Consider the following 25,983-nt stretch of genomic DNA (forward strand, 5'->3'; position numbering starts at 1 on the left):
TTATTTGTCACAAACTTTCAACTTTTGTCATTTTCTGTCAAAACAAGTTTTAATTTGCAGTTATTCGCCAATGTAAATATTTTACATAAGTACTTTTTCCTTATTTTACGGCAAATATTTTAAGCCAAAAATGGCAAAGTTCAGCAAATGTTGCCGACGGCGTGCTCATCAAAGAAGACAATTTGTTTTCATGTTCGATTAGACGATATTTCCAACTACTTTTTAAAAGAAATTTCAGTTTGATATCTTACTCTTAACGCTTATTACAATAAAAAGAAATTGATGAATATTTAAAAAAATGCCACCAAGATTAGCGTTATACGGTCCCTATAGCAAGTCTACAGATCGTACAGACGGACAAACCTTACCTAAAACTATTTATTTCCATAGAAATAATTGATATTCGCCAAAATAATGTGTTACTTAAGAGCCTTAGTTGATGTAAAATATTTTTTCAGAAAAATAAAGTGTATTTTCGTAATGTTCTTGCTTTTTGACATAATGGCACCTATGTTCAGGCCCGGACGACCCTTGGGGTCGGGTTTGAACCTTGCGATATACCTTTATGAAATAGTTCTTGAATAGTTTCTACAAATGAATGTAACTTTCATTAAGATATCTAGAGTAATATATCGTATACCTAGTAATAAAGAAGTGATAAAAAATCGTAAAATATGCGTCGAGAAATCCGTGCAGAACTACGCGCTATTATCTGAGTCTACATGTCTTTTTGACCACACCAAGCATGTGATCGCGATCGGCCAATTTGCTCTGAACAAATGTATATATTTTATGCTATTATAGACAAATTCGGTCATTTCTGTAAAATTACTACATAAATATGGTACGCTTTATATAAAGTATATAGAATATGTTAACTATTTGCGTTGTTAAATAGGCTCAGGTCAGGTCTATAACTCCCTTTTGCGGAAAATATATTAGCAACAATTTTGTATATGTTAGAAGAGTTTCAAATAATACATGTTTATTATCTTGCATAACTTCGAATATGACCATGCAGATAATAAGGTCACTGAAAGGAAATTTACACTAGTTTTTCCACTGATGTGATAATTATTCTTATCACTAAACGAATGCCATAGTCTCAGCCTATTCTTTAATTAGTACTTATCCTCGCAGAAACATAATATTTCCGTATTTCAGGTCTCGGATCCGGCAGTATGTTAACTAATGATAATATTACCGTCTGTGTGATTACACACTCAATAAAAGCTACCACAATTACTAAAAAATGGGATAAGTAATGTAATCTCAGGTTTATCTGAACGTTACGTAACCTGTCGATTCTTCAAAAACAATTTGAAACGGTGACGTCGAGAAAACGTAAATTTGTTGACCTAGTATCAACGCATAACAGCTAATTACATAAAAACGACACCGCTGAACTTTCTAAATTTTGACTGTTATTCAGAAAACATACTAATGTAAAACATATTCAGTTTAAATAAAAAAAATTACGAATGGATATTTTTTAATGCTGAGCGAAGTTATATTTTGTAAAAATTTTAAGTAAAAAGAAAACTCGTTTTTTGGCTCTCATTTTATTAAGCGAAAACGTAGAGCAATTCCAATTAAATCATCATTAAATAAAAAATCTATTATACATGTAGTTAATTGTAAATGTGTAAATAAAAACTGGCGGCATTTTAGCTACCTATCCCATTTGTATAGCATGTTACCAGAAACAAACTTTTTTTGCCTAACCTTAAGGGCCATATCTTCACATTCATGTCATATTTTCAGCGTCGAAAAATGTTACTGTAGTGATGCTAAAAAGTTCTTATAGCCACAAAACGGCACGGTAAAGCTTTCTGTTTTTTACTATATATTTACAGGACATATTAGTGTAAAACATATTCAATATTGGTAAAAAAAATTACGGATGGATTTTTTTTAATGCTGAGCAAAGCTATTTTTTGTGGAAAATTTAAGTAAAAAGAAAACTCGTTTTTTGGCTCTCATTTTATTACGCGAAAACGTAGAACAAGTCCGATTAAATCGTCGTCTGGAGTTTCATGTCAGCTTTCATTTCATGTATAATTTATGGGTTTACGTTAAAAAATATTGCCGGTACAATAATTTCAAGGCAGATTTTCCCCCGTATATCTGACGTCAAAAGTGCGCGAAGTGGTCATGTTTGCGACGTAATAGAAATGTCACTGATGCGTTAAACGTAAAAATATACACAGATCTAAATCAGAAATATCTTCCAGTTTTTGTTGGTACCAGTCAATAACGTGGGCTCTGAAAAAAGTTATAGTGTGGTTCCTCCTTAACAAGAGGTCAGAAAGACAACTCACTTGACTGGCAAACAACATTTAACAAGAGCTTTCCAAAGGACAGACTTCTCCACTAGCAAAGACCTCTGACAGCTGGCTCTACTAGCAAAGAAAATTGAGCAAGAGCTGTCCAAAGGACAACTGACTTCCCTAACAAAGGACTCTGACAGCTCACTTTACTAGCAAAAACAATTAATAAGAGCTGTTGGAACGGCAACGCACTTGACTAGCAAAAAACATTTAACAAGAGTTGTTGGAAGGACAACAGACTTGACTAGCAAAGAACATTTAACAAAAGCTGTCTGAACGGCTACTCACTTGACTAGCAAAGAACATTTAACAAGAGCTGTCAGAAAGACAACTCACTTGACTAGCAAAGAACATTTAGCAAGAGCTGTTGGAAGGACAACTGACTTGACTAGCAAAAAATAATTTGCAAGAGCTGCCGGAAGGATAGACTTCTCCATTAGCAAAGAACATTTAACAAGAGCCGTCAGAAAGACAACTCACTTGACTGGCAAAAAACATTAACAAGAGCTTTCCAAATACAGACTTCTCCACTAGCAAAGAACTCTGACAGCTCGCTCTACTAGCAAAGAAAAATTAGCAACAGCTGTCCAAAGGACAACTGACTTGCCTAGCAAAGAACTCTGACAGCTTGCATTACTAGCAAAGAACAATTAATAAGAGCTGTTGGAAGGACAATGCACTTGACTAGCAAAGAACATTTAACAAGAGTTGTTGGAAGGACAACAGACTTGACTAGTAAAGAACGTTGGAAGGACAACTGATTTGACTAGCAAAGAACATTTAACAAGAGCTGTTGGAAGGACAAGTCACTTGACTAGCAAAGAACATTGAACAAGAGCTGTTGGAAAGACAACTCACTTGACTAGCAAAAAACATTGAACAAGAGCTGTTGGAAAGACAACTCACTTGACTAGCAAAGAATATTTAACAAGAGCTGTCAGAAGGAAGACTTCTCCACTAGCAAAGAACAGCTCGGTCTACTAGCAAAGAACATTCAACAAGAGCTATTGGAAGGACAACTCACTTGTCTAGCAAAGAGCATTTAACAAGAGCTGTCAGAAGGACAACTGACTTGACTAGCGAAGAACATTTACCAAGAGCTGTTGGAAATACAACTCACTTGACTAGCAAAGAACATTTAACATGAGCTGATGGAAGGACAACTGACTTGACAAGCAAAGAACATTTAACAAGAACTAAGGACAACAGACTTGACTAGCAAAGAACATTTAACAAGAACTAAGGACAACAGACTTGACTAGCAAAGAACATTTAACAAGAACTAAGGACAACAGACTTGACAAGCAAAGAACATTCAACAAGAGCTGTTGGAAGGACAACTGACTTGACTAGCTGAGAACATTTAACAAGAGCTGTCGGGAGGACAGCTTGCAGCTAGCAAAGAACATTTAACAAGAGATGTCAGAATGACAACTCACTTGAATAGCTCAGAACATTTAACAAGAGCTGCCCAAGGACAGATGGCTTGACTAGCAAAGCACTCCAAGTCCCCACTCTGCTAGAAAAGAACAGTCAACAACTGATGTCGAGAGGATAGCTCTCCAGACTAGTCCTAAATGTTTATCAACAGAAGAATGGAAATAACAGAATAAGATAACAGTGAATGTAAAGGAAAACCTTTACAGGATGTTTTACCTTCTTGCATGCATGAGGGTGGCAGGATTATAGAGGTTTACTAAGAAACAATATGGTGAAACAGAAGCAACTGACAAATGTAAAGGTATATGAGAGGTTGTGAGGGAATGGGTGTGGTAGTATGATAGTAAGAACCAATATGAGATACAAGATATGTGTTAGTGACAGCAATGTACTAGTGGAGAAAAGAGGGCAGACCATGATCAGACTGCATGGATATGCACACCTGTGGGGTGTCTATGAGGGTGTCTAACAAACAATATTAAATACAAGTTAAAATGAGGAATGTACAACATTCTTAGGGGACTTGGTGATATAGCCTGCCATAAAACTTCAACCAAAACCGTTGCCAGGGCAAGTACAACAACTCTCCTTATTTTTTATTCCAGCTAAAGACCTTACTTCTCAATTCTAAAAATTACTATTTCACATACTGAAAGGCCTCAATATAATCATATTGTTTTTACTTTTTGTTCAAACTATACAAGACCTAACTTTCTTAACTTAAGAAACTTGTCATAAAATTCCATCAGCTTTCCCTTTTTAAAAGGAAATAAAACTAAACAGGATTGTTTGTCTGCATAAATACAGGCTGCCTTGAAACACTTTTAATGTATGAAATATTGCATAAACAGGTTAGTAACTTACCCCTCCACCTCTCCAGGGATCAAGGTCACCATTTGAGAATACTATATTGGAAGCTGATGCAATATCTAAAATACAACACGTATGAAATATTAGAGAAGATGTGAGACTGTGTACATGTATGGGTGATATATCTTTTAACGTAATAATAAGCGACAGCTAAAAACTGTTTGATAAAGATAATAGACTAACTTGCTACTAGTAAATACAGTTGAAACTTGGTATCTTGAATTCCAAGCTATCAAGCGTTTGCAACTTCGAGATAACCGAAATAGGACCTTTAACCTTTTACCCCGCTAAATTTCTAAAATTGGACTGGCCCATAATTCAATCTGGGCAATACCATTCATTATTCTAACGGGTGTTCAGTGATAATTTACTGACTGAAAAGTGAACAGTGCAGACCATCCATGCAGGCTGAACTTGGTCTTCACTGGTCGCAAAGGCAGAATCACTAGCTGCCAGCAGGCTAAAGGTTAATGTTTTCAGGATGGGACTTGAAAATATCTTTGAGAAAGCGAGAATTTTGATATGTAAGTTCAAGATGTAGAGTTTCAACTATATATATGTTGAAAACTTTTTCAAACTGGCAGAATATGTAGGTAAACAAGTGAATGAAGTATTGCCATGCAATACAAAGTCCCCTACTGGAAGGCACCTAATTTTTTCTACTGCAGTATAACATAATGAACTGATATCTGTCAATGATGTATAAACAATATTGTACTACATATACAATATGTTATAACATTATAACAACACACTTGGATTAAAATGTGCATATATAAAAACCCACAGTTGTTTTCATATTGAATTTTTTTGGCTGATTATAAAAAATGTTATCATGTAAGTTATTTATAGTAACAACAAAGGGAAATTAATCTTTAAAAAAAAAAAAAAATTAATAATATAAGTCCACAAGAAACTCTTTACCAGGTAGAGATAGGTCAAAATACACCTAAAAATTGGATGTAACATGCATGCTGTACCACAGAAAAGTGGTCTCGATTTTTCTCTACTGCCAGTAATAAAAAGTTACAATAAAATCTATTTATAGTAACAACAAAGGGATGTAATTCTAAAAACAAGGGTGCCTCATGGTGGTGAACATTTGGTCCAAGTTACATCAAAATCCCTCCAAGCATGAAGAAGAAATGTTCCATACAAAGTCATTCTTGAATTTGACCTTTGACTTCTAAATTGACCTTGACCTTAGACCTAGGGACCTGGTTCTTGCGCATGACATGTTGTCTCATCCAGGGGAATATTTGTGCCAACTGATATCTAAATCCTGCTTTGCATGACAAAGTTATAGACCGGACAGGAAAAAAATCCTCTTGACCTTTGATCTCAAAGTGTGACCTTGACCTTTAAGCTAGGGTACTGGGTGTTGCGCATGACATGTCGTCTCATCATGGGAAACATTTGTGCCAAGTAATATTAAAATCCCTTCATGGATGGCAGAGTTATGGACGGGACAGGAAAAAAAACTCTGTTGACCTTTGACCCCCAATTGTGACCTTGACCTTTGAGCTAGGGGTCCGGGATTTGCGTATGACACGTCGTCTCATCATGGGGAACACTTGTGCTAAGTAATATTAAAATCCCTTAATGAACGTCAGAGTTATGGACCGGATACAAAATAGACCCTGTTCATGCCATGTTAATATTTGACTGCTAAGTGTGACCTTGACCTTTGAGCTAGGGGTCTGAATTTGTGCAGGACATATCGTCTTATTATGAGGTACATTTGTGCTAAGTAATATTAAAATCCCTTCATAGATGGGAGAGTTATGGACCGGACAGGAAAAAAACCTTGTTGACCTTTGACCTCCAATTGTGACCTTGACCTTTAAGCTAGGGGTCCAGGTTTTGCGCATGACACGTCGTCTCCTCAGGGGGAACATTTGTGCCAAGTAATATTAAAATCTCTTCATGGATGGGAGAGTTTGGACCGGACAGGAAAAAAGCCCTGTTGACCTTTGACCTCCAATTGTGACCTTGACCTTTGAGCTAGGGGTCCGGGATTTGCGCACGACACATCATCTCATCATGGGGAACATTTGTGCCAAGTAATACTAAAATCCCTTCAAGGAAGGGAGAGTTGTGGACCGGACAGGAAAAAAGCCCTGTTGACCTTTGACCTCCTATTGTGGCCTTGACCTTTGAGCTAGGGGTCTGGGTTTTGCGCATGACACGTCGTCTCATCATGGGGAACATTTGTGCCAAGTAATATTAAAATCCCTTCATGGATGACAGAGTTATGGACCGGACACGAAATTGCGGACGGACGGAATGACGGAATGACGGAATGACAGAATGACGGAATGACGGAATGACGGAAAAGAGCATTCCTATAGTCCCCAAAACTGGTTTTCAACCAGTAGGGGACTAATAACCTGTATTGCACCTCAGAAGCTTACTGAAACATGGAACGAAGCCTTACACAATTCGCATACTGTTACAAGAATAAAATGGCAATCTAACACAATGAAACTGTGTCAAAACAAACACTGTATCTATTTCCTTGCTTTACAATTTTTATGCCTTATTTCAATAAATATTCCAGCATATGTTTGTTTTTATGAGTTAAAAATACAGCTAAAGGAAATATCCACGCAGTCTGATCATGGTCTGCACTGTTCGCTATTCAGTCAGTAAATTTTCAGTGAAAACCCCTTCAAATGATAAATGGTATTGCCAAAAATGAAATATCGACCATTCCATTTTAGAAATGTAGCAGGGTAATGGTTAATAAATAATAAATTTGTTTCATCATAAATTTTTGCAAACCAAACAAAAATTACCCCCATTTTAAGGTAGTTCTGCAAGTCTGATAAACAGGAAGTGATGGCGTAACGTCATTTAACCGGAAAACGTAGAATAGAGCCTGGATTCGGCGTACGGAAATGAAAATCATTTTATGAATTAATGACAACCAGCGAGTAAATTTATCAAAATGTCACGGTTACTATATTTCTGAAGTCAAAATATGATATTAAAAATGTGAAACGTTAAATAATTCAAAATAATGTCTCAAAATTAGCGTGAAATATTCGGTTCACATCAATAATTGTCAAGTATCTAAAAAATAAGCACACAGACCTATACATTTTATTTCACCACATTATAGGTCATATGTTTAGTTACAACTGTGAGAAGTTTCATCAAAATCTACATTGTAGAAAAATTTCTATTCACGAAAATATTATGAAAGTTATGATTTTCCCATAGACTCCCGTTATGAAAAATGGCGTGAGGTCCAAATTTTTCAAATCAGTCTAGCAAAAAAACCGGCACACGACCCTAACTTTTTTATTTGTTGAACTTTCTAAGTATACTCTAAAGTTTTGAAAAATCAGAGTTTAATCAAATTCTATATTTTAGAAAAATTTTCAATCCAAACGTACAGAACTACCTTAAGCGTAGTCATTACAATAATGGCAATATGTCATCTGTATTTGTCATTATCATTTTATCAATTTTACTGAAGCTCATATTTTCCAATTTCCCACGTGTTTATATGTTTTCCCATCATATCTCCCATATATATTCACAATTTCCAGGAGACATTTATTTAAAAATGTTACTGAATTGATTTTTTTTCTCCAGCTTATTCTCCTGACTTCAATATTGTGCTTTATTTCATGCTGGTAAAATGTTCTGTAAAACAAATCTGTTTCTACTTTTATCTTTAACCTTCAGCCTACTGGCGGCAAGTGATTCAGCCTTTGCGACCAGTGCAGACCAAGATCAGCCTGCACATCGCTATTTAGTCAGTAAATTTTCAGTAAACACCCCTAGTAATTATAAATGGTACTGCCCAAATTGAATGATGGACCAGTCCATTATAGAAATTTAGCAGGCTAAAGGAAATATCATATTAATATCACATGTATTTGAGCATGTGAACCCAAGAAGATATAATGTCAACTGACACAACAGACAAGGTTCCTATTATATTTCATGAGTTTATAATATCTGCTCACACGCTGTAACCTATGTGATACTTTTTATTATATCACGATATAGCTGATGACAAAATAAGTCAGTCTTTTTATGATATAAAACAAGAGCTGATGGAGGACAGCAAAGCTCCACTATTCACAAGCCTTGTTCACTAAAAAAAAACTTGAAATATTAAACTGCATGTTAGATTGACAAAAAAAAAATAACTTCGAAAAAAGGTACTTAACTTTTAAAAAATGCGAAGCAGAGTTAAGAAACTTGTGCACTGCAAGTCAGATCATCACAGTGAATAAGTGTATAAAGTTTCAATCCATTCCCATAAGGGAATACTAAACTACCAGCTGGCATACAAAACTTAACCAAAAAATTACTAAGCCCAAAAAGGGACATTAAACTTTGTGAAAACGCAAAATACAATTATGGAATCTATTCTGAGAAACATGCTTAAATGCAAAACTTTCACAACGTTTCTATGTAATAAAGTTGCATAATTGTGCCAAAATAAAAGCTAAAGTTATTTGAATTGTCCAAGATGTAAACCGCGTACGAGAAGAAGTGCAAGATATAAACTCATTTTGCAACTTTACTTTGTGACAAGGTGCTCTGCAACTTTGTTCTTGTCAATATTCCTTGGAAAAACATTAAAATTAGAACAAATTAATGATTACCTATAACACAGAGTGACCATTATCATTTTATAAATACGTGTGGTGGCGACTGAAACATTCATTTCTTTACTCCACTGTGTTTTAAACATGCAGTACAATGTACAGTAAATGAGGTAGCGCTGATGGAACTGCAGTCTGGTATGATTTCATCTTTGACCGCTCGAGTTTTTTTAACTCTCCAAAATCATGTTCATAATGTTTGATTTTCAAAGGTTACATCAAGGAAAATGTATGTATCTCATTATGTGAAGAACTGCAGCAAACTGAGCTAAATTTCTAAAATGGACTGGTCCATCATTCAATTTGGGCAATACCATTTATTATTCAAAGGAGTGTTTACTGAAAATTTACTGACTGAATAGCGAACAGTGCAGACCATGATCAGACTGCATGGATGTGCTGGCTGATCTTGGTCTGCACTGGTCACAAAAGCAAAACCAATTTCCGCCAGCAGGCTAAAGAATAAGACATAAAAAATCCCAGGTTTCAGTAAAGCTGTATACAGCTGCAATACACTAAGAATTATACTGACCTTTTCCCCAAAACTCTACATCACTCCATGTGTCTCTGGGGGTAACTTTCCATCTCTTATAACAATAGTCATGCCTCATGTCTGGTGTCCAGGGCATGGCTGGAAACATGTCTGTTACATTGGTACTACCACCTACTAATGGTATCTCTGTACACGCCTGAAATATAGAAACATGTCTGTTACATTAGTACTACCACCTACTCATGGTATCTCTGTACACGCCTGAAATATAGAAACATGTCTGTTACATTAGTACTACCACCTACTAATGGTATCTCTGTACACGCCTGAAATATAGAAACATACTGTTACATTAGTACTACCACCTACTCATGGTATCTCTGTACAGACCTGAAATATAGAAACATGTCTGTTACATTAGTACTACCACCTACTAATGGTATCTCTGTACACGCCTGAAATATAGAAACATGTCTGTTACATTAGTACTACCACCTACTCATGGTATCTCTGTACATGCCTGAAATATAGAAACATGTCTGTTACATTGGTACTACCACCTACTCATGGTATCTCTGTACACGCCTGAAATATAGAAACATGTCTGTTACATTAGTACTACCACCTACTCATGGTATCTCTGTACAGACCTGAAATATAGAAACATGTCTGTTACATTAGTACTACCACCTACTAATGGTATCTCTGTACACGCCTGAAATATAGAAACATGTGTGTTACATTGGTACTACCACCTACTAATGGTATCTCTGTACTCGCCTGAAATATAGAAACATGTGTGTTACATTGGTACTACCACCTACTAATGGTAATCTCTGTACTCGCCTGAATATAGAAACATGTGTGTTACATTGTACTACCACCTACTAATGGTATCTCTGTACACGCCTGAAATATAGAAACATGTCTGTTACATTGGTACTACCACCTACTAATGGTATCTCTGTACACGCCTGAAATATAGAAACATGTCTGTTACATTGGTACTACCACCTACTAATGGTATCTCTGTACATGCCTGAAATATAGAAAAATGTCTGTTACATTGGTACTACCACCTACTAATGGTATCTCTGTACATGCCTGAAATTTAGAAACATGTGTGTTACATTGGTACTACCACCTACTAATGGTATCTCTGTACATGCCTGAAATATAGAAAAATGTCTGTTACATTGGTACTACCACCTACTAATGGTATCTCTGTACATGCCTGAAATATAGAAAAATGTCTGTTACATTGGTACTACCATCTACTAATAGTATCTCTGTACATGCCTGAAATATAGAAAAATGTCTGTTACACTGGTACTACTATCTACTAATGGTATCTCAGTACATGCTTGAAATATAGAAAAATGTCTGTTACATTTGAACTATCACCTACAATGGTATCTTTATACTGGCCTGAAATATAGAAACATTTCTGTAACATTGGTACAACCAGTTACTAATGATATCTCTGTACAGGCTTGAATTATAGAAACATCTGTATCATACTGGAACAACCCCTTTGCAGTATCTTTGTATAGTCCTGAAATATGGAAACGTACCTCTTTAACTAAAATTTACACCTACCAACAATACAGAAACATATGAGCCGCGCCATGGGAAAACCAACCTAGTGGGTATGCGACCAGCATGGATCCAGACCAGCCTGCGCATCAGCGCAGTCTGGTCAGGATCCATGCTGTTCGCTAATAATTTCTCCAATTCCAATAGGCTTTAAAAGCGAACAGCATGGAGCCTGACCAGACTGCGCGGATGCGCAGGCTGGTCTGGATCCATGCTGGTCGCATACCCACTATGTTGGTTTTCTCATGGCGTGGCTCAATTATCTAATATACCAGTGTGAAATATGGCAACATTATCAACAAGAGCTTATGCTGACAGTGCATTCACAATTTGAAGATATTATGGGTAAAAATGTTTCCAGAGATTTCAAACAAAAGAAGGAAAATAGAATGGACAAACAAAGTACCTGTATTTATGGAACTGGATAAGTCTTGCACTTCATGGCAATATGTAATGATATTGTCATGATCTTGCAGAAGCAATAAAGCATTGCTTGCGGAGAATTGTAACATGTAGGATGGCCTCTGGATATCACTGGCATTTCATAATGATAAGCCTCGCTGATAAAAGTTGCTGTTTCATGAAATTTCTTATATAAATAGAATATACAGATTTCCAAGTTCAACAGGGGTCAAAATTCAGCCAAATATCTTCGACATAGTTACATACCCTTGACTACAAATGGAGATCATGATGAGGAACAAGTGTTCAAAATTTCAAAGATATGTGTCAAATAGTTTTGACAAAACATGGACTTGTACCAAAACTGATCCAATTTCCAAGTCCAAAAAGGGCCATAATTCAGCCAAAATATTTGAGTTATGTACTCTTGCCTACAGATAGAGACTGTTATAATAAGGAAGAGATTAAAGTTTCAAAGCCATATGGCAAACAGTTTACATAAAATATTAACTGGTATGAAATAACAAGATTTGTAAGTTAAAAGGGGCCATAATCAAAGAAAACTTAATGGAGTTATGTACTCTTGCCTGAAACTGGACATGGTGATGATACATAAGTGTTGAAAGTTTCAAATCCATACCTCAAAAGGTTATGTCAGAATGTGGACTGGTAAGAGAAACTTAACCAAGGTGTGTGACGCCGACACCGAAGCAGATAACGACACAGTGGCGAGTAGGAGAGCTCTCATTTAATATTCTTCTAGTATTCGAGCTAAAAATGAGAAACTTCATGTCTGCATAGGAAAAATCCATCAGCTTGAAAAAAATATTTGTAAGATTCTCAACAAGCATTTATACCATTGAATATACAATCAAATTAAAAGCTTTCCAGATGCATTACAGGTATTTGTGCACCAAAACTGTTGTGAAATTATATAAATAAACAACCATTATTCAGTTAATGAATTCTCACAAATATTTACTTGCATGGAGTGATATCAAAACTGGATTTCTGGCAGACAATAATAAAACAGACACAAAAAAAAACAACTTTGCATTTCTGGCTTGGAATTCAATAAAATTAATTCTGGCAATTTAATTGCAGCAGAACAGAAGATTTAAAATTTTATATTGCTGTATGAATCCCAAAAAGTTATTTAAATACAGACTAAGATGTATACTGCAACTTATAAACAGGCATTTTCTCAAACTGGTATCATTTTATTTTTGTTTTTAATTTGATGTATTTCATTAAACTGAAGCATCAAAATGAATGTTTTAACAGGCTTGGTTGCCACAAACTATATACTGTAGCAATGGAAATGATATGAGCCGCACCGTGGGAAAACCAATATAGTGCATTTGCGACCAGCACGGATCCAGACCAGCCTGTGCATCCGTGCATTCTGGTCAGGATCCATGCTGTTCACTAACAGTTTCTCTAACTGCAATAGGCTTTGAAAGCGAACAGCATGGATCCTGACTAGACTGCGCAGATGCGCAGGCTGGTCTGGAGCAATGCTGGCCACTAACACACTATGTTGGTTTTCTCATGGTGTTGCTCAATTATTGTTTTCTAATATTTCCACCTACAAAAATTTCTTCTTGTATCTAGGAAAAGGAACCATCAGGATGCAAAACTGAACTAATCTTTAACAAAACAGTTTTGTTTTAAAGGGGTCAAGCACAAAATACTATATCAAGAAAAAAAGAAAGGGGTCAGGCACAAAATACTATCTCAAGAAAAAAAAGATATCTTTAAAAAGTGTTTCCCACCTGTTTTATTTGCAACATTTTATGTTCTTAATTGAAAACCTGGAGTTTTACACCTGGGTCTTTTACATAATACTGTATCTTGTTACCCCAACATGTACCATAAGTTTTATTACAATCCATTTATGGACTTGACAGTGTTACACTGACTTTGGAGTGTTCAGCTATTAATCCTTATCATGCTGGACACATTGATTCTGCCTTCGTTACCAGTGTAGATCATGATCAGTCTGCACATCTGTGCAGTCTGATCATGATCTGCACTGTTCGCTATTCAGCCAGTTTTTGGTAAGCACCCCTTTTAACAGTTAATGGTACTGTCCAAATTGGAAGATGGACAAGTTCATTATAGAAATTTAGCAGGGTAAGGGCTAAAGCAATATGAGAACATAAACTGACCACAAGCAATCATCCTACAAAGTTTATTGGCTGTAGAGCTAAGGGTTTTCCAAATATTGTTAGGAAGCTGCTTTCAGTCTGTGACCTTGACCAATAACCCTTAAACAATACCAGTTATTCGTGGACAAGGCAATCATCCTATATTATTACATGACTGTAGTAAATTAATAGTTTTACACCTTAACATTTAGTGTTTCTTAACCTGAGTAAGATGACAACGATATTGTGTTATATTCTAATATGTGAATTAGTATTCGGAACTCTTTGTCTTTATCGTTGGAAAAAGGTCGATAGAAAATTCCGCCAAATAAAAGTGTAAATCTTGAGAATTTCTCTGCTTATTGTGTTCCCAGAGGTGCATTTACAAAAGTGGCGACGAGTATAAACATATGTAATCATCATGCCTTTGTTTGGGAAGATAAGTGAATTCCAGGATGGCCAAGAAAGCTTTCTAAACTATGAGGAACGGTTGGTACAGTTCTTCGAAGCCAACGAAGTGCCCGATGAGAAACTGGTCCCTGTTTTTCTGTCCGTGATAGGATCGTCAGCGTATGGGGTCCTCAAGAACTTGGTTGCTCCTGCACTCCCCAAGGATAAATCTTATGCAGACTTGGTCAAACTATTGAAAAATCATTATAACCCCAAGCCGCTCACAATTTCAGAAAGGTTCAAGTTTAATAAACGCAATCAAAAAGAGGGGGAAACAGTATCTGAATATGTAGATTAGTTGAAACGATTATCTACACATTGTGATTTTGGAACATTTTTAAATGACGCATTGAGAGATAGGTTTGTCTGCGGTCTACGGTCAGAAACGATTCAAAAGAAACTGTTAGCCGAGGAGGAGTTATCATTTGATCAGGCCATTAAGATAAGTACCGCTATGGAAATGGCTGAGAAAGACACTGTGTCCTTTGGTGGTGTGGCAGCGGCAGCTGTTAATAAAGTGAAAATTAAGTCGCGTCCTGTTCCAACACCGTCTGAGCCTAAACCTGTAAAAACTCCGCAGAAGAAAAATGGGTGTTATCGTTGTGGTGGGAATCACCATTCAGACTCTTGCATGCACAAGAAAAGTAAATGCTATAATTGTGGTAAAATTGGTCACTTAGCAAACAAATGTAGGAACCGGCAGTTCGCGAGGAACACTAACTTTGTCGAAGAATCAAGTGATGAAGAGCTTACTTTGTTTGTTTATTCTAATTCAGAAAGCAAATCAAATCATCCGTTTAAGGTGAATTTTATGCTTGATAATGAAGATGTGTTATTTGAACTAGACACGGGTAGTTCAAGAACTCTAATCAATGAACATACTTACCGCGCACAACTAGGTGGTAATAAACTTCGTCCAACTAACATTAAGTTGAAAAGTTATTCAGGTCAGAGCATAGACACTTTAGGTGAAATTACTGTATCAAGTGAAGGGAAATTACTGACCGCTGTGGTTGTCAAAGGAAATAGGCCAAATTTGCTAGGTCGTGATTGGCTGAAACAAATAAAACTTGACTGGAAAACAATCTTTGCTAGTGTTAACAAAGTAGATAGCTCTGATCCGGTAGAAACTATGAAACAAAAATTCTCAGAAGTATTTGTGAAAAATGACAAACCGATTTTAGGTTTCAAAGCAACTATTCATTTGAAAGAAAATAGCAAACCATGGTTTCATAAAGCCAGACCGGTACCCTATGCATTAAAAGACAAGGTGACTGAGGAATTGAAAATTCTTGAAAAAGATGGTGTAATTGAGCGTGTCGATAATAGTTCTTGGGCAAGTCCGCTGGTTGTCGTGCCAAAGGCGGACAAGAAAAGTTTACGACTATGCGGGGACTATAAAGTGTCAGTAAATCGTGAAATTAGCGAAGATCAGTATCCGCTACCGAACGTTGATGATATGTTCGCGACCCTTGCTGGGGGTAAAAAGTTTACTAAGCTGGATCTTACGCAGGCCTATGCACAGCTAGAACTTGATGAGAACTCCAAGGATCTACTTACAATCAATACACACTTGGGATTATATAAGTATAATCGGTTAGCCTATGGAGTGAGTTCAGCACCTGCGATATTTCAGTCAGTGATGGACACTGTACTGGCTGGTCTTTCTGGAGTGGTGTGCCGTATAGACGATATACTTATTACAGCTCCATCCGATGACGTGCATCTACAGCGACTCGAGGAGGTGTTGCGACGCCTTCATACACACAACATCAAGTTGAATGCCAACAAATGCGTGTTTATGGCAAAGAATGTAGTGTTCATGGGACATCTTGTAGATGAAGAAGGTATTCATCCTACTGACGACAAGGTAGAGGCTGTCATGAAAGCGCCAGTGCCTACCGATGTTGGAACCCTGAAATCTTACCTGGGACTCCTGAATTACTACGGTTCATTTATTCCGAATTTGTCAACAATGCTTCATCCGTTACATCAACTGTTACGTAAAGGAGCAAAGTGGGAGTGGTCGGCTGAGTGCCAAGAAGCTTTTGACCGCTCTAAGGACGAACTCTCAGGTACAAGGGTACTCATTCACTATGATGAACAGAAACCTGTGATTTCAGCTTGCGATGCTTCGGCATACGGAGTGGGGGCAGTTATCTCCCATGTTATGGAAGACGGAACAGAGAAGCCGATTGCTTATGCTTCTCGGACACTGGCTCCAGCCGAAAGGAACTATTCTCAGGTAGAGAAGGAGGCGCTAGGAATCGTTTTTGGAGTAAAAAAATTTCACAAATATCTCTATGGGCGCAAGTTTTCTCTACTTACCGATCATACCGCGTTGACAACAATTTTCGGTCCTACCAGGGGATACCTACCTTAGCCGCGTCACGTTTGCAGCGATGGGCTATACTCCTATCGGGTTACCAGTATGACATAAAATATCGGAAATCGTCTGCGCATGGCAATTGTGATGGGTTGTCACGGTTACCTGTAACCAGTAGCGAGGTTGAAAGTACAGATGACTTAGTATCTTTCATTGAGGAACTTCCGGTTGAGGCAAGAGTGATTGCTGACGCAACTCGAAAATGTCCAATTCTGAGTAAGGTCATTGACTTTGTATTAAGTGGGTGGCCAAAACATAACGACGATCCCAAAATACGACCATATTTTAGCAAACGGTTTGAACTTGGTGTTGACCGTGGTGTGCTACTATGGGGTCTACGTGTTATAATTCCAGAGACTCTGCGGAATACTATTCTTTCAGAACTTCATGATCAACATCTTGGAGTAAACAGAATGAAATCGCTGGCTCGCGGTTATGTCTGGTGGCCTAACTTGGACTCTGAACTTGAACACCTTGCGGCCACCTGTGGAACCTGTCAGTCGTTGAAAGCACTTCCTGCAGAAGCACCGCTGCATCCATGGGTTCGCGCTTCACGCCCTATGGAACGAATTCATATTGACTTTGCAGACTTTAAGAACCATTCATTTTTGATACTAATAGATAACTACAGCAAGTGGTTGGAGGTTATACCAATGAAAAGTACCACCAGTGAAAACACTATAGACAAACTAAGATCTATTTTTAGTTACACGGGGTTACCTGAACAACTGGTTTCTGATAATGGCCCACAGTTTACATCAGTTACATTCAAGGACTTTGTAAAAACGACAGGCATTAGACACACACTTACTCCGCCCTATCATCCATCATCAAATGGGCAGGCAGAAAGGGCCGTGCAAGTAGTTAAAAACGCATTGAAAGCCAGAATTAAAGATAATGCGAAAAGTGTAAAGTCAGTGAGCTTAACACATCTCCTTGCTGATTTCCTGCTGAAATATAGAATTACACCACATACTACAACCGGTATCGCTCCATGTGAACTGTTCATGAATCGTCAGTTACGTACGAGATTGAGTTTAGTGAAACCATCTAAGGACAGCAAAGTGAAGGACAGTCAAATGAAAATGAAAGCTGTTCATGACAAGTCAACTAAAATGCGAACATTTGAAAAGGGCGATCAAGTGGCAGTTAAAAGCACAATTCAAGGGGGAAAATGGGAGTGGCGGCCAGGCGTTATTCATAAGGTACTTGGAGCAGTTTCGTATCTGGTGAAATGTAACAACCGAATTCGATACTGTCATATTGATCATTTGGTTACCCGGCATGCAGAGTTGCCATTCAGTGAGACTTGTTCTGTGCCATCAAATGACTTAGTGGCTCCGGACGTTCATGATAATCAAAAGTCCGTACTTTCCGAATGTTCTATTCCTACGGCCGAAACTCCTGTGGAAGTCTCCTCTTTACCACCTGGACCAGTATCTCTGCCAGGAGAACCTTCGAACCCACCATCTCCGTCTGTGCCATCTGCTGGAAGTACTGATTCTAGTCCAGTGAATGAAAAACCGAAACGTACAATCAAAACACCAAGGAAACTGAAAGACTATGTGTGGGAAAAACGCTAGTGCATACACAGTGTAGGGGCCATAATAATGCCCGTGGTGCACAACAGAACCTTGGTTCTGTATATCTGTCATTCACAAATTTGGATGTATATAAAACTTATATGCAAAAGATTCAATCATAAGTTTAATAGTTTTTATACAAGGAATAGAAACATAATATGGTGTCACCACTGTGCTTAAGGGTCAAAATAACACCCGTGGGACACAACAGAACTCTGGTTCTGTATTACAAAACATATACTTACGAAATCAGTAAGCTTGAATACGCAAAACTAGATTTTATACTTTGTGTTAATCAATAGTTAGTTCTTACTTTGTTTTCTAATGTGAACTGTTTTGATCTTGTGGAACTGATTACTGAACTGAGGTTTCAAAGACATATCTAGTCAAGAAGAAACAGTATTAATTTTTAAACAGTATTATAAGAAACAGTATTAATTTTTAAACTGTTTTTACAGTTTTATGCTTTATTTGATTACATGAAAGAATCTTGTAATTTAATGTTTCTACTTTAAAGGGGTGAAGAATGTAGTAAATTAATAGTTTTACACCTTAACATTTAGTGTTTCTTAACCTGAGTAAGATGACAACGATATTGTGTTATATTCTAATATGTGAATTAGTATTCGGAACTCTTTGTCTTTATCGTTGGAAAAAGGTCGATAGAAAATTCCGCCAAATAAAAGTGTAAATCTTGAGAATTTCTCTGCTTATTGTGTTCCCAGAGGTGCATTTACAAAAATGACTGTATTCTATTGTTTCTCTGATTGGCTGAAAATGGTTCGAAAAGTAATGAGTACATATTATATCAACTTATCTTGGGTAATAAATAGTACGAAAATAAAAACAGATCGAAGTAGGTGCTTGGAAAACCAATATCAACCTGATTTGGTCTAAATTTATTCCCTATTTCTTTATTAAAGATACAATTGTAATAATAAGACTGACTATACATTTATTCATGTAATAAAACAATTATTGACTTTTTGATAGGTTGATATCAGGATTTATCAACCCTCAAAAAGTTATATTCACCTCGCCTTCGGCTCGGTGAATATAACTCTTTTCAGGTTGATAAATCCTGATATCAACCTATGAAAAAGTCGATAACTGTATAAAGTTTGACCACTGTAGGCCAAAGCATTTCCTGGTAAATGATAGTCGACTGACTGGACTGGACTGGACTGCCCTGCCCTGCCCTCCCCTGCCTTGCATGACTGATTCTGACCTGACTTGACTTCAACAAATGCCTGACTGACTGACTGACATTAAATATAGCTCCTTTTCTTAAGAGAGGCATAAACAATATTCTATCAATAAAAAAATGAAGAAAATATACAGTATTAGATTTGCAACTTTAAACATAATTTCTGTAACAATTTATGGCTCAGCATGATAAGTTAATACAATGCATCAACTCCCCTGAGGTATAATTACATGCAAAATGAAGATTAATTGATCTAAATTAGCAAATATCTACTGAGAAATTATCAGCCATAAATAACTAATGAGATTATACTTTATTCATAGAGGCACCAAAGGTGTAAAGTATTTCCTTGTCTGAAGCGTGTACTGTAAGGAATATGGTTTGGTGCAATGTAATAAGGTATTTCCCTGTCTCAAGTGTATGCTGTAAGGAAAACAGTATGGTGTACTGTAAATGGTATTTCCCTGTTTTAAGCGTATGCTGTAAGGAAAACAGTATGGTGTACTGTAATATGGTATTTCCCTGTTTTAAGTGTATGCTATAAGGAATACAGTATGGTGTACTGTAATATGGTATTTCCCTGTCTCAAGTGTATGCTGTAAGGAAAACAGTATGGTGCACAGTAATATGGTATTTCCCTGTCTCAAGTGTATGCTGTAAGGAAAACAGTATGGTGTACTGTAATATGGTATTTCCCTGTTTGAAGTGTATGCTGTAAGGAATACAGTATGGTGTACTGTAATATGGTATTTCCCTGTCTCAAGTGTATGCTGTAAGGAATACAGTATGGTGCACAGTAATATGGTATTTCCCTGTCTCAAGTGTATGCTGTAAGGAAAACAGTATGGTGTACTGTAATATGGTATTTCCCTGTCTCAAGTGTATGCTGTAAGGAATACAGTATGGTGTACTGTAATATGGTATTTCCCTGTCTCAAGTGTATGCTGTAAGGAAAACAGTATGGTGCACAGTAATATGGTATTTCCCTGTCTCAAGTGTATGCTATAAGGAATACAGTATGGTGTACTGTAATATGGTATTTCTCTGTTTTAAGTGTATGCTTTAAGGATTATAGTATGGTGCCCTGCCTGACATGTATGCTGTAAGAAATATGGCATGGTGCACTGTAATATGGTATTTCCCTGTCTCAAGCGTATGCTGTAAGGAATATGGTACAGTGTACTGTAATATGGTATTTCTCTGTTTTAATTGCATGCTGTAAGGATTATAGTATTGGTGCCCTGCCTGACATGTATGCTGTAAGAAATATGGCATGGTGCACTGTAATATGGTATTTCCCTTCCTGACATGTATGCTGTAAGGAATATGGTATGGTGCACTGTAATATGGTATTTCCCTTCCTGACATGTATGCTGTAAGGAATATGGTATGGTGTACTGTAATATGGTATTTCCCTTCCTGACATGTATGCTGTAAGGAATATGGTATGGTGCACTGTAATATGGTATTTCCCTGCCTGATATAAATGCTGTAAGGAATATGGTATGGTGTACTGTAATATGGTATTTCCCTGTTTTAAGTGTATGCTGTAAGGATTATAGTATGGTGTACTGTAATATGGTATATGACATGTATGCTGTAAGGAATATAGCATGGTACACTGTAATATGGTATTTCCCTTCCTGACATGCATGCTGTAAGGAATATAGCATGGTGCGCTGTAATATGGTATTTCCCTACCTGACAAGTATGCTGTAAGGAATATGGTATGGTGCACTGTCATATGGTATTTTCCTTCCTGACATGTATGCTGTAAGGAATATGGTATGAAGCACTGTCATATGGTATTTCCCTTCCTGACATGTATGCTGTAAGGAATATGGTATGGTGTACTGTAAGATGGTATTTCCCTTCCTGGCATGTATGCTGTAAGGAATATGGTATAGTGTACACTGTAATATGGTATTTCCCTGTCTTAAGTCTATGCTGTTAGGAATATGGCATGGTGTATTGTAATATCATATTTCCCTGTGTCCAGTGTATGCTGTTGATGTATGGAATACAGTATGGTGCACCGTAATATGGTATTTCCCTGTCTTAAGTCTATGCTGTAAGGAATACTGTATGGTGCACTGTAATATGGTATTTCCCTTCCTGACATGTATGCTGTAAGGAATATGGTATGGTGTACTGTAATATGGTATTTCCCTTCCTGACATGTATGCTGTAAGGAATATGGCATAGTGCATTGTAATATGGTATTTCCCTGTCTCAAGTGTATGCTGTAGGGAATACAGTATGGTGCATTGTAATATGGTATTTCCCTGTCTTAAGTCTATGCTGTAAGGAATACTGTATGGTGCACAGTAATATGGCATTTCCCTGTCTTAAGTCTATGCTGTAAGGAATACTGTATGGTGCACTGTAGTATGGTATTTCCCTTCCTGACATGTATGCTGTAAGGAATATGGTATGGTGTACTGTAATATGGTATTTCCCTTCCTGACATGTATGCTGTAAGGAATATGGCATGGTGCATTGTAATATGGTATTTCCCTGTCTCAAGTGTATGCTGTAGGGAATACAGTATGGTGCATTGTAATATGGTATTTCCCTGTCTTAAGTGTATGCTGTAAGGAATACTGTATGGGGCATTGTAATATAATATTTCCCTTCCTGACATGTATGCTGTAAGTATTACTGTATGGTGCATTGTCATATGGTATTTCCTTGTCTTAAGTATATGCTATGACAAATATGGACTGATGCACTGTATTATAGTATTTTCCTGTCTCCAAAGCAAAAATGACAAGTACTGTCTTGTATATCTATCTTTAATTAAATATATTGTAGGTATTTGTTTGTTTATGTGTAAGAAGGAATTGTCAATCCCAAAATGAATGCAATAGCCATCATGGAATATGTATGATATGGTGTTCAAGAGTGAAAATATTTTGATCTCATATTGAACTAAATTAACTCATTTCTTGTTTTAATTTTTTAAATACAGCTATCACTAGAGGTGATTAATACCCCCATTTCCCCTCCCCCCACCCACACACACACATACTCCACTAAATGGAAAGTGAAATATTTGTATCATAACCCTTCAAGTGCAATGTTGACTTTGAAATTAATGACCTTAGCTCTGCACCACTCTGTATGTAGTCTTGATGAGATTAGAAAAATTGATGCCATAAATTTGAACTTTTTTAATTTTTATACAGGTGATTTTGCCCATTCTTCTGCTTGATCATTTGCTTGACATGAGTAAAACATCGCTTTTCAGCTGTCCTTCAATCCTGAAATAGTCATTGGTTAAGCTGCCAAGTTTGAACCCTTACTCTGCTAAACTTCTATAAGGTTCTTGTTCATCTTTCAATTTGGACAGTGCCATTAACTGTTAAGAGGGGTGCTTACCAAAAAAGATACTGGCTGAATAGCGAACAGTGCAGACCATGATCAGCCTGCACGGATCATGATCTACACTGGTCGCAAAGGCAGAACCAGTCAAGTCCAGCATGGTAAGGGTTAAAGTACAATTCTGTTCTCTGCAAGTAAGATGTAACTTCCCTATAAGAATCATAATATGAGCCACGCCATGGGAAAAACAACACAGTGGGTTTGCGACCAGCATGAATCTAGACCAGCCTGCACATCCACGCTGTCTGGTCAGGATCCATGCTGTTCACTTTTAAAGCCTACTAGAATTGGAGAAACTGTCAGCATACAGCATGGATCCTGACCAGACTGCGTGGATGCGCAGGCTGGTCTGGATCCATGCTGGTCGCAAACCCATTATGTTGGTTTTCTCATGGCACGGCTCATATCAAGCACAAATGACTGCCGACACAACATCTCAGGATAAACCCCCTAACCCCCACACAAAGTCTCTGTCTCCCTGTGATAAATCTGGTACCCTCTAGATTAGAAGTCTTGAACTCTCATTACTTAGCTTTAGTTAACCTTTACCCTGCTAAAAATTTCTAAAATGGACTTGTCCATCATTCAATTTGGGCAATACCATGTTTTATCTAAAGGGGTATTCACTGAAAATTTACCGACTAAATAGCGAACAGCAGCCTACACGGACATGCAGGCTGATCTTGGTCTACACTGGTAGCAAAGGCAGAATCACTTGCCGCCAGCAGGCTAAATGTGAAGTATTTATCTAACCTCTGACCTGTTTTTTTGCACATTTGACAAACTAAAAGTGACATTAAACAAAGCTTGGACTCAATATACAGAATCAAAAATCATTTTATGAATTAATGACAATCTGTGAGCAGATTTATTAAAATGGAAATTTTACCATCTGTTTGACATGTTAAATAATTCCAAATAATGACTTAAAATGTGCTGACCTCTTTACTCATGGGCAAAAGTCTCAAAAACAGGCATACAGACCTAAATATTTAATCTCATCTTATTATAAACCATGATTGTGTTAATTTAGAACCAAGAGATGCCTCATGAAATCTACACTGCAGAAAAATTTCTATTTGTGAAAATGTACAATGTAATCAAAATTGTGATTTTCCCATAGACTCGCAAGATGAAAACTTGAGATCCAAATTTTTCACATCAGTCTAGCAAACAATCAAGCACACAATCCTTTCTCTTTCATTGTTGAATTTTTCTACGTTCTGAAATATCAGGGTTTAATCAAAGTCCACACTGTTGAAAAACAATTGATCTGAAGATGCAGATATACCTTGAAAGAATCAGAACCAGCCTTAATATTTTGCTATAATAAATGATATGGTAAGATTGACAGCATATATCCTTTTTGCCCATGCGAAGTTGGCCAGAACACACTGTACCAAATTGTAATTTCAGGTTTCAAACTATAGTGGCAGTTACCTGGAAATCCCAAGCTTTGCTGTCAGGCCCTACACCACACCCTGTCTGGTCAGCACATTCTACAAACTCTTTGAAGATATCAAAACATTTCATGGTTCCAGCTGTACCATTGTAGAAGAGACCAGCAGCCTTCGCCAAACCTTCAACCACATCTATAGCATCTTCCATGTACTGGCAGGCTACCTGTGAAAACACACAGTTGACAGCTGATATAGACATCATCTATCTGTCAAAGCTGTTTTGAAAACTATCAATGTGAAAGCATTAAATTTCATGGTTTGAGCCAAATGGCATTTTTTTCTGTGGATATGATTTTGTGGATTTCAACTTTCAAAGATAAAATAAAATCCTGGTGATTAATTGGAGTTAGAAATAGACATTATATAGCAATGACATTTGTTAACTTGCCTTCACTGATATCCTAGTAATTTACTGAAATGAGGAATACACACTATACCTTTACTGGATATGCTGGTAAATCACAGAAAGGAGGAATACACACTATACCTTAATTGGATATCCTGGTAAATCACAGAAAAGAGGAATACACACTATACCTTTACTGGATATGCTGGTAAATCACAGAAAGGAGGAATACACACTATACCTTTACTGGATATGCTGGTAAATCACAGAAAGGAGGAATACACACTATACCTTAACTGGATATCCTGGTAAATCACAGAAATGAGGAATACACACTATACCTTTACTGGATATCCTGGTAAATCAGAAAGGAGGAATATACACTTAACCTTTACTGGATATCCTGGTAAACCACAGAAAGGAGGAATATACACTTAACCTTTACTGGATATGCTGGTAAACCACAGAAAGGAGGAATACACATTATACCTTTACTGGATATGCTGGTAAATCACAGAAAGGAGGAATACACACTATACCTTTACTGGATATGCTGGTAAATCACAGAAAGGAGGAATACACACTATACCTTTACTGGATATGCTGGTAAATCACAGAAAGGAGGAATACACACTATACCTTTACTGGATATGCTGGTAAATCACAGAAAGGAGGAATACACACTATACCTTTACTGGATATCCTGGTTAACCACAGAAAGGAGGAATACACACTATACCTTTACTGGATATCCTGGTAAACCACAGAAAGGAGGAATACACACTATACCTTTACTGGATATGCTGGTAAACCACAGAAAGGAGGAATACACACTTAACCTTTACTGGATATGCTGGTAAACCACAGAAATGAGGAATACACACTATACCTTTACTGGATATGCTGGTAAACCACAGAAATGAGGAATACACACTATACCTTTACTGGATATGCTGGTAAACCACAGAAAGGAGGAATATACACTTAACCTTTACTGGATATCCTGGTAAACCACAGAAAGGAGGAATATACACTATACCTTTACTGGATATGCTGGTAAATCACAGAAAGGAGGAATACACACTATACCTTTACTGGATATGCTGGTAAATCACAGAAAGGAGGAATATACACTTAACCTTTACTGGATATCCTGGTAAATCACATAAAGGAGTAATATACACTTAACCTTTACTGGATATCCTGGTAAATCACATAAAGGAGTAATATACACTTAACCTTTACTGGATATCCTGGT

The 25,983-nt window shown here is 37.0% G+C and overlaps 1 protein-coding gene across 2 annotated transcripts in view; it reads right to left on the reverse strand.

Annotated features, from left to right (window-relative positions):
* The window catches only part of LOC123550371 (dipeptidyl peptidase 2-like), a 202,336-nt gene that overhangs the window by 14,421 nt on the left and 161,932 nt on the right, over positions 1-25,983 (reverse strand). For both annotated transcript variants that reach the window (XM_053524920.1, XM_045338803.2), the window contains exons 6-8: positions 24,360-24,542; positions 9,801-9,957; positions 4,635-4,699 (exon numbers count right to left, since the gene is read on the reverse strand). In XM_053524920.1, coding sequence (XP_053380895.1) covers positions 4,635-4,699; positions 9,801-9,957; positions 24,360-24,542 — 405 coding nt within the window. The remainder of the gene's footprint in view (positions 1-4,634; positions 4,700-9,800; positions 9,958-24,359; positions 24,543-25,983) is intronic.

Source organism: Mercenaria mercenaria, chromosome 15 (genome assembly GCF_021730395.1).
Source record: "Mercenaria mercenaria strain notata chromosome 15, MADL_Memer_1, whole genome shotgun sequence".
NCBI classification, from domain to species: domain Eukaryota; kingdom Metazoa; phylum Mollusca; class Bivalvia; order Venerida; family Veneridae; genus Mercenaria; species Mercenaria mercenaria.